Source organism: Vipera ursinii, assembly GCF_947247035.1.
Source record: "Vipera ursinii genome assembly, chromosome: 13".
NCBI classification, from domain to species: domain Eukaryota; kingdom Metazoa; phylum Chordata; class Lepidosauria; order Squamata; family Viperidae; genus Vipera; species Vipera ursinii.
In genome coordinates, this window is record NC_139526.1 from 3,712,049 (window position 1) to 3,722,374 (window position 10,326).

Sequence of the window (10,326 nt, forward strand, 5' to 3'; positions counted from 1 at the left end):
AGGAAAATGGACCACCTGAGCATTCTTTTTGGGGGTGGGGGCTCCTTTAATTGCCTCCACCTTCGATGCTGCAGGATGGATGCCCTGAGCATCTATCCTGAATCCCAGGAACTCAGTTTCTGTCACCCCAATGCTGCATTTGTCTCTTTTAAGTTTGAGGCCTGCATCCCTGAACCTTTCCAACACAGCCTGTAAACGCTCAATCAATGCCTCCTCATTGTTCCCTGCAATAAGGATGTCATCGAAGTAAGGGCATACTCCTGGGATGCCCTTGAGCATTCGCTCCATGAACTCCTGAAAGATGCCTGGAGCTACACTAACTCCAAACTGCTACCGGTCTACCCAGAATGCCCCCTTGTGGGTGACTATGGTCTGTGCATTGGCTGTTTCCCTGTCGACTGGTAGCTGCTGATACACTTGCGCGAGATCAAGTTTGGCAAAGATGGCACCGCCCTGCAAAGATGCGAGGATGCTGCTGACCGTTGGGACCGGTTAAGCATGCTGATTTAATGCTCTATTTATAGTGCATTTATAGTCCGCGCAGATCCGCACCTCACCGTTTGCCTTGAATGGGGTGACTATAGGAGTCTCCCACTCGGCTCCCTCAACCGGTTTCAGGACTCCTTGCATGACCAGTTTGTCCAACTCCCTCTCTATTTTATGTTTAAGTGCAAACGGTACCCTCCAGGGTTTGATTTTTTATTGGTGAAACATTGGGGTTTAATTTAAACATGATTGGTGGCCCTGTGTACTTTCCTAATGTCTCATCGAATATGTCTGCAAAAGCGTTGCAGACGGACTCGATGTTGTGGGCTTGGGTCGTATGTATTCCTGTGATACTGATGCCTAGGGCCTTGAACCAGTTTAATCCTATGAGGCTAGTCCTCTGCCCCTCGACCACTAGGACATCCAATTGCCCCTGAAATTCCCCATACCACACTGAAAGTGTTGCTTCCCCCTTAATTTTGCTGGGCGTTTGCTGAAAGTCTGTTCGGGTGAGACTAGATGGCCTCAAGGTGGCCCTTTGCTTGCTCCAGCTGCATATCTGGGTAAAAGTCTCGTGTGAGATCACTGAGACAGCTGAGCCGGAGTCAAGTTCCATGTTGCAAGGGATGGCCTGGAGCTGCACGTCCAGCCTGATTTTTGGAGTTAACGGCCGGCGAGTCCCCGTGTTACAGATGGCCTGCTGGCCCTCGTAACAGTTAACCGACGTGATTTGTTGTGGAACCACAGTACCTGTTGTTTGCTGGTCTTCCACGTCCACGTCATGCAGGCTGATGTGGTTACAGTTGCGGCAGACGGCTGCGATGTGGCCGGCCTTACTGCACACCCTTGTTCTGTACCAGCCTGCTACCGGCCCTGCAGAAAAGGCAACCCCTTTATAAACGGCAAGAGGCTGGAATGACGTCTGCCAAATTTATTACTACAAAAAACAAACAAGACACGTACCAAGATACAGGAGCTTTGAAACACTATCTGAGTGGTTGCTTTCAGCAAACCAGCCCTCCCCAAACATTCCCTTTATAAAGAGTTCAGGGCGTGGCCTCTCTCTGCCTCCTTCCGAGAAGCCCCACAGCCTTCCTCTGTTTACTCCTACTTGACTGTCTCCTGCGTCGAGCGTCCTTGAACAGGGCCAGCTGTGGGTCATCTTCATCCACACTGTCAGGCTCACACAGCTGGGTCTCCATGGTGACCAAGTGGGAGGGGCCTGCCTGAGGGCTATCATCAGCAAGATCTTCAACCCCCTCAGCAAGGTCTTCAACACCCCCCTCCTCCTCTGATTCGTCCGACCCAACTGCCGAACCCACAGGCTGACCCTGAATCACAACACTCCTGCACTTGGCCATCTGGAACTTACAGGTAGACCAGGGGTGGTTGCCTCCGTACCCTGCGCATTTCGGCTTGGTGTTGCAGCATGTGCATCCGGAGCACTTCTTCTCTGGGTTGATCACTGCCATCCGTTGTCCCCTCTGGTTGTCGCGTCATGCTGGTGGCTGGCCTGGTTTCATCTGAATCGCATCCACTCCGGTCTGGTCGTTGGTGTCACCGCTCCCCCCGAATGTGTTCGCCTGGTGTATGGCTCCCCCCAAACTGCTGGTTTGGGGTTCTGACTGTTCTGGTCGCTCAGCCATGTCACGGGCCAGGACCTCATCCTGAAGCTCCTGTAGCGTCAGCTTGGGTCACGTGAAAAGTTTCTGCCTTAGCTTTCGGTCCCAGAGACCGAAGAGGATTCTGTCCCTTAACTGCTCTTCCAGATTGTTGAACTGGCACAGCCGAGCTGCTTGCCGGACCCCAGCAATGAAGTTAGTGGCTGACTCGCCGGGCTGATGATCTCGCTTCTTGAACTGGTATCACCAGGCCAGCGCCGACATGCGCGAGTTAAAATGCTGATCCAACATGGCCTGGAGATCGCTGTATTTGGCTTTGTCTGGGGCCATCGGAGCATACAACCCTTCTGCTATGTTGTAAACATCCGTGCCACTTATGCAGAGTAGGGCTGCCACCTTTAACTCATCGTCCCTGATACAGTTCATTTTCATGAACAGTTCCACTTGACCCACGTGCGACTCCCATCGTTCTGGATGCGTGATATCGAACACAGGTATCTGACCGATTTGTGCCATCACACCAGATCCTTCCATTTTTCTGCTCCTTGGTTCCGATCCTGCTTTGAGCATCCGCTTGGTTGACTGGTTGAGTGCGGGTGCTTCGGCGGCGGTCGCTGGGTTGCCCGATTGCATGTGGCTGCTTCCGCTGGGTTGACCGGTTGTGTGCGGGTGCCTCTGCAGTGGTCGCTGAGTTGACCGGTTGCTCGTGGCTGCTTCAGTGGTTGTCTAGCGACTACTGAAACAGGATCCCACCTTCGTCGCCACTGTTAAATCACAGAAGAATAAGACGCATAGGCGATGGCTGCAACAGAACCTTTATTGGATGGCAGGTTGTAGTAACAAAGACTGGGGAACTGGGGTTACCTGGGTCCTCTTATACCTGTCCAGGTGGGCACTGGACAGGTATAAGTTCAAACCTTGGTTTCCAGCCTGGCGGTCAGCCAATAGTCTTTCGTGGTTTTTTCGTGGTTTTCCCGCCAGTGCTGCTCCTTACCGGAGCTGTCCAGCAACAGCGCCTCCTGTAGTTCTTGTACTGTAACTAGACCCATACATTACACATATGATGAAAGCAAAGTTCATAAGGAAGGAGCAGGAAGGCTCCAGAATATGACATCCATCTAACATTCTAATGTTGGAAAACGTTTTTAAAATTCTGAATCATGTAAAGACTGCAACTGGCTGTGTGAAAGGACAACATCTTGCATTGTTGCTTTATGTAAATGTAGATTCATTAGGAACATCCCTTTGGATGTCAACATACAGGATGTAATGAAGGAAAGGATCACTTCAAGATTACTTCATATAACTTCTGTGTTTAAACTCTATGAAGTTTCCAGCAAAAAACTTTTCTAGCTTCTTCAAAACTCGTTTAAGTTCCTAGCAGATTTTTGAAGGAAATTTGTTTCCAATTAGCACACTTGCCCGATTTTTTTCCATATCCATTTTATTCATTTAATTGAACAATTTGCTTTTGAAATCAGAGTCAAATAAAATAAAAGTTCAGGTAAATTCTTCTGCATAAAATATGGAGTGTTGTCATGTCTTTAGGGTTGAGATGGCCAAATGATGCATCTGGATGTCTTCTTGGGGAGGTGACATCATTTTTTAAAATAAATGTGCTAGATAGTTTGGAAAAATTTGTACTCCAGTTCCTATATTCAAAGATCTGGATCTGTAAACCCTCACTTTTAGATTGATCTGATTGGTAACTTGAATTCTTGATTTGGTTGAGGATATAACAAGGGCTATGAACAGCCTCAGGTTCCTGGTATGATGATAGATTGAATATGCACTCCTTTAAAAAAATTCATAGCTTAAGCAAAACAAAAGTAAGCAATTTTAAACAGTGACAGGCAGAGAAATTTCTCTGCAATTTTAATTAATTCTCATTCAATGTAACAGTTGAGAATCTAATTTGGGGATTATTATTCTTTTGAAGAGAATTTCAGGATGGTGTTCTTGCTCTGCTAGCAACAAGATGGTGTGTATGAGTGTTGTTATTGCACAATCACTCCTCCAGTTGGTATGCAGTCTTCCTGGCTTTCCATGCTAACATTCAATACCATGGGAAAACACCATCAATAGTGAACTCTACTTATAGGACACTTTCAATTGCTCCTGATATCACGAAGCAGGTGTCCTATTGTGCCCTTGAAAAATAAATAATTTCTGTTTCCCTTAAAGAAATTCAGAAAAACTCTCTAGACAGTTTCTCTAGCCTAAAACTGAGTGGGACATTTCGAAAGTCCAGCTCTTCTTCAGAATGAGCTTCTGAAGGTGAAATTGTTGGGCCACCAGCAGTTTTAATCAAAACATTTTCTCACCTCTTCGGAACATGTGCGAGGACCAACCAAGACATGGCTGCCTTTTGAATGGCATTAAGGTTGAAAGAGATCTTATTTTGACATGGAAAGAGTTCCACAGAGAAGACATGCTGCATATTCAACCTTCACATGGCTTTCTCCCTCACAGAAGAAAGAATGGTACTGGTGACATGAATGCAAGCTGCAAGGTAGGGGAAGAAGCGATTTATGGATTACCAACTTCTAAAATGACAACCACCAATGTGGGGTGGGGTTTTTTTGGGAGGGAATTTTCTCATGTTTAAAATTAACATTGCTAATTATTGCAGGGAACACTTTGTACTATTTTCCAGGTTGGCCTTTGATGGTCCAGTCTCTCAATGGTAGCTGGATATGACCAGGAAAACAGCTTAATGAAGCCCCAACACAATTCCCTCAGAATTCAGAAGGTCCCTCTCCATGCATTTAGTCATGTTCCTCCTTTGTCATATGGGTAGAAACTTTTGGAGGGGTGCTTTATTACAACCTTGCTTAGGAGTTTTGGAATAAGTATTCTAATTGACTTAAGTATTAATTATGAGACCTAATACGGCCCAAGAGCCAGTTTGGTGTAGTGGTTAAGGCATCAGGATAGAAACTGGGAATTTGGGAGTTCTAGTCCTGCCCTAAGTCTAGTCCTGGAGAAGACAATGATGCTAGGAAGGGTTAGTGGAACAAGAAGGGGCAAGCAAAGAACATGCTGGATCGATGACATCAGAACTGATGCAAAGTTGAACACCCAACAATTGAAAGAAGCTGTGCTTGACAGGGGAGCGTGGAGACCATGGAGAGCACTTGCATATAAACTTGTCAAGAGTCAGATATGACTAAATTGAAACAACTGTCCTGTCCTAGAAAGGCAGCTTGGCAACCTTTAGCCAGTCACTCTCTTTCAGCCCTAGGAAAGAAGTAATGGCAAACCACCTCTGAAAAACCTTTCCAAGAAAATTGTAAGGATTTGTCCAGGAAGTTTCTGAGAACTGGACATGATTGAATGGAAGGGGAAAAAATGTCCTACCTGGCACTGAGGGAGATGAACCTTGGAGGTTGCCTCTTCTCTAAGATCTAAGGAGGATGCGTGATACGTCTCTATTGTGCTCAGAATTTCTCATCTCACTAGCAGCAGAGACAGCAAGACGGCATGTGGCACATTTTGTGCCTTCACTTGGGCCACTGTTGCTAGGGAGATGGAGCTGAAAATGGGATAAGTAATTGATAGTAGAGTGCAGCCTTTCCATCTCCTTTGAATCCACCTGGCTTAAGTATTTTAATGGACATTGGATTGTTCCCTCCTGACTATTCCTTATAGCAAAATTGGACCTTGGCATTTCAAACTCAGAACATGGCCATTTAGAAAATAAGAAAAACAATAGCTAGAAGAGAAAAACCTCTTCACAGAAATGTATTTTATTAGTGTGTATTCAAATTGTAAAAAATTGCCTTCAAATTGCCTTCAGCTAGCTATAGGTTCAAACATTATCTAGATCAGCAACTCCCAATCTTTTCTATACCCCACCCCCCTAGAATGCTTCTGATAAATTCTTGCACCCCTTACAAAAGTTTAAAATAATAGCAACGAATTATGCATAGACACTACCATTTTGAAAAACCGAGTTTTCGCACCTCTTGGAATATCGTCTCGCATCACCAGTTGGGAAACCCCTGATCTAGATCAATGTTTCTCAACCTTGGCAGTCCCAAAGGTGCTTTTTCAGAGCTGAAGAAGCTTCTTGGATGAGAAACATCTTCAAGGAAAAACAAGAAAGTCCAGTTGCCTCCTGAAAAAGCACTTTTGATCTTCGATGACTGAGAATCTCCATAGACATCAACCTTGGTAGCTTGAAGATGTGTGGACCTCAACTCCCAGAATTCCCCGGCCAGTGCCAGGGAATTCTGCGAGTTGAAGTCCACACATCTTCACACTGCCAAGGCCAAAAAACACTCATCTAGATAATATCTTGAGCGGTTAGCACAACATTGTCAGCAAACCTCCCAACTCCTCTTCCTTCTTGGTGCTTCTTAGTGCCCGTTTTGATGGGAGGAGGTACAAGTCTGGTCTCTCTTTCAACCAGTAGGAAAGAGATATGGATTCTAGATTCCATGGGGCCTGGACTTCAAAATAAATCTGAGCACACTGAAAAGTTCTGAACCTGGCATTCTGGGTGGACACCAGACATGTAAATTCCTGAAGGCAATTTGAAGGCAATTTTTTACAATTTGAATGCACACTAATAAAACACATTTCTGTGAAGAGGTTTTTCTCTTCTAGCTATTGTTTTTCTTATTTTCTAAATGGCCATGTTCTGAGTTTGAAATGCCAAGGTCCAATTTTGCTATAAGGAATAGTCGGGAGGGAACAACCGTGCATTTGTAGCTGTCTTTTTGACTTTGAATTCCCCACCCCTCAAATGGACATTACTGGAGGAACGTGTGTTGATGAATGAATGGGAAATAGACATCCTGTAAAAGAAAGCTAGACCCCTTCAAAGGTATACAGGTAGTCCTTGACTTATGACCACAACTGAGCCACCTTTTCTGTTGCTAAGTGAGATGGTTGTTTAGTGAGTTCTGGCCCATTTCTGAACTTTCTTGTCGCAGTTGTTACTTGAATCACTGTAGTTGTTAAGTAAGTAACACAGTTGTTCAGTGAATCTGGCTTCCCCATAAGCTTTGCTGGTCAGAAGATCACACATCACCCCGGGGACACTGCAACTGTCACAAACATGAGTCAGTTGCCGAGTGTCTGAACTTTGATCACATGACCAAGGGGATGCTGCAATAGTTGTAAGTGTAAAAAATGATCCTGTCACTTTTTTCAGTTCCGTTGTAACTTTGAACGGTTACTAAATGAGCTGTTGAAAGCCGAGGACTACCTGTAACATAGGCAGGCTGCTTTGTCTTCTGCCCGAATTGTATTAAATCGCAAAGACGTACATTTTGGAAATGTTGGAGTGAACTTTTGCACCTCCCAACATTTTAAGAACATTTTGAATGAACACTATTTAAGTGTGAGATCCCTAACTCAGATGCATAAGGCTATCAATGGGGGCTGTTAGATTTTAGGAAAAACGAATGGTAAAGATCAAGCTCTCCGTGGCAAGTAGAAAGTCGGACCCACAAGGACAGTTAACAAAACAGCATTTTGTTCCCTATTTCCATCCTCAACCACGCTTACAACTGGGCCCCTTGGAGGGTCCTCAGCCATTGCTTGCACCCCTGTGTCAAGACTGATTTGCCTTTTTACTTTCATTTTTGCCCTCACTCACAACTTGACAAAAAACAGAGTAGAGATTGTTGAATGGAATGCAAAGGTGGGAGGGATGGTATCTAGGCAACCGAGGCATCTTTGAAAGCCTGCAAGAACACCAAGGTCACTAACGCAGGTGCTCGATGGAGAAATGGACTTTTCTCATAACAAGAAGAAGTATTACCATTAGATAATGTGAACACCCAGTGGGTGGGGGCGAGGGATTCTATTGTTTAATTAAGTAAACTTTCAAGTGGGAAAACCAGAGCTGGTTTTGCTTCTTCTGTGCCAATGTAAATTTTCAGTAAAGTATTATACCCTTGGTAAAATCATGTCCCAGGAGTTTCTTTTTCTGGAAATGCCAACTGGACAGTTGACACCTTCTATAGCAGAGATCTGTGGGGCAACAGACCTTGCAAGGATGTGACTGAGCTATGGGAATTTTTCAGTTCACACAACTGAGGGAGAAAACCAGAGGAATGGAAAGCTTGGGCAAACTTTGAAGGTCTCCAATTTATTTCAAGAGGGCCCTATTGGCCTTAACCAGCTCTCAACTAGCAATTACACCCATTGAGAATCAAGCCTATTCCTTTGTTGAACTTTTGTTGCATGGTTTTGTGTAGTAATGTAGCATGTTTGCTGGATTGGGGAGATGGATCATCCTCACAGTCTCCAATCTTCACCTGCAATTTAATAAATTGGAAAGGGAAGGCCTTTTGTTAAGGAAGTCATAACAATTGTCCCCTCCTTTGCACAGTATAGCCCAGGGGTAGGAAACCTTGGCTCTTTTATGACTCATGGTCTTCAACTCCCAGAATTCCTGAGTCAGCATTGCTGGCTCAGGAATTCTGAGAGTTGAAATCCATGAGTCATAAAAGAGCCAAGGTTGCCTGTCCCTGGTATAGCCTAACCTATGTAACTGTGGAAACCTTCATGGAGGAGAGAGCAAGAATGAAAGGAAAACAATAGGTTATTTTTGGTTACTATTTGTGAAGCCTTTCACGACACCCAGAATTCTAGGGTGAACACAGCAACAAAGGACTGGGAAAGAAAACTTCTGCACATTAAGCTAGAAGGTGAAGTGACCACCTTCTCCTGGCCCAGTCCCCTTGCAGTAAATACCATCATCTATTCCAGTCAAGATCCAGCTTTCTTGAAGTCACAGACTTTCTACACCTTGCTTGTCAGCATGTGCCCATTGGAGTCATCATTCCTCTGAGGCAGCATCGTGTCCTTCAGATGGGTACTCTTCTCCTGCCGGAGTTCAGTGGGGTCTCCATCTTCAATACTATTGCCTTTGTGGAGGCACAGGACCTTCTGAAAGCTCTGCTTGAAATTTTCCGAAAGAAATCCATAAAGGATGGGATTGGCACAGCTGTTGGCATAAGAGAGAACCACCACAAAGGAGAAAATGCCCACCAAGATGGGTTCCTCTGGCAAGATGAATATCAGATTGACAATATTCACAATGTAGAAGGGAAGCCAGCAGAAAACAAAGACCACAACTATGATGACCACCATTCTGGTCACTTTTCGCTCTGACCGCCGGCGTCTTGTAGAGCCAACTCGAATCCCAGAGGATTTCACTTTAATGACAATCAACAAATAGCAGAGGCATATCACCAGCAACGGAGCAAAGAAACCCAGCACTGATGTATAGATGATGAACACAGCTGACCATATCTCAATTGGATCAGGCCAGCTCATGTTACAAGTATGAAAATCTTCCTGGACGTCAGCAAATATAATCATGGGAAGGACCACCAAAAAGGATAAAGTCCAGACAGCCAAGCTGATCAATTTGGCTATTCTTGGCTGGCGCCACTTGGTAGATTTAATAGGATGGACAACTGCAAGATAGCGGTCCAGGCTCATGACAGTCAGACAGAAGATGCTGGTGAATTGGTTAATACCATCAAAAGCAGTCACTAGCCTACAGGTGAATGTTCCAAAGGGCCAATAGGAGATAGCATTTTGGGTGGCTAGGAATGGCAAGCCCAACATGAAGAGAACATCAGCAATGGCTAAGTTCAGAATGTAAATGTTGGTCACGGTCTTCATTTTGGCATAACGCAAAACCACATAGATGACCAAAGTGTTCCCACTCAGTCCAATAACACAAACCAGAAGGTAAATTATTGGTATGAAAACAGAACGGATACTGGAGGAGGCAGAAAAATCCATTACTGTTGTATTGTCTGTTGCATTCATCAAAAAGGAGACATTAATATCTGGAAATGTGGTAGATACATACAAAGGATCCATGGTGTTGTCCAATTTTACAAAAGACATAGGCTATTTTAGACTGTTTTAATTAGAGAAAAGAATATATCCAGTTTTGTTTCTATTGTTCAACATTTTCATGCTGGAAGAAAAAAGAAACATTGATTAAAAGATTATTTTCCCACCTCAGAATTCTACGGTTGGAAAGGACCATTTAGGGATTCCTTAGCCCTCTCACAATAATTGCTGAAACAGATAACACAGTTGCTCTCAACTTGAGATGGGAGGACAAATGAAAACTATTGGAAATGAAGTTTATATCCGCTAAGATACCAGAGGTGAGCTCAACTCCTGGTAATCTTATGGAAGCCTCCATCTCATTTTCTTGACAATAGGATGGATGTGG

The 10,326-nt window shown here is 44.5% G+C and overlaps 1 protein-coding gene across 1 annotated transcript; it reads right to left on the minus strand.

The window, feature by feature from the left end:
• Positions 1-8,867: 8,867 nt before the first annotated feature.
• On the minus strand, positions 8,868-9,962 carry SSTR5 (somatostatin receptor 5; the record flags this gene model as incomplete). The annotated part of the gene is made up of 1 exon (XM_083372969.1): positions 8,868-9,962. One exon carries the CDS (start codon positions 9,960-9,962, stop codon positions 8,868-8,870), a length of 1,095 nt encoding a protein of 364 aa, XP_083229095.1.
• Positions 9,963-10,326: the final 364 nt, after the last annotated feature.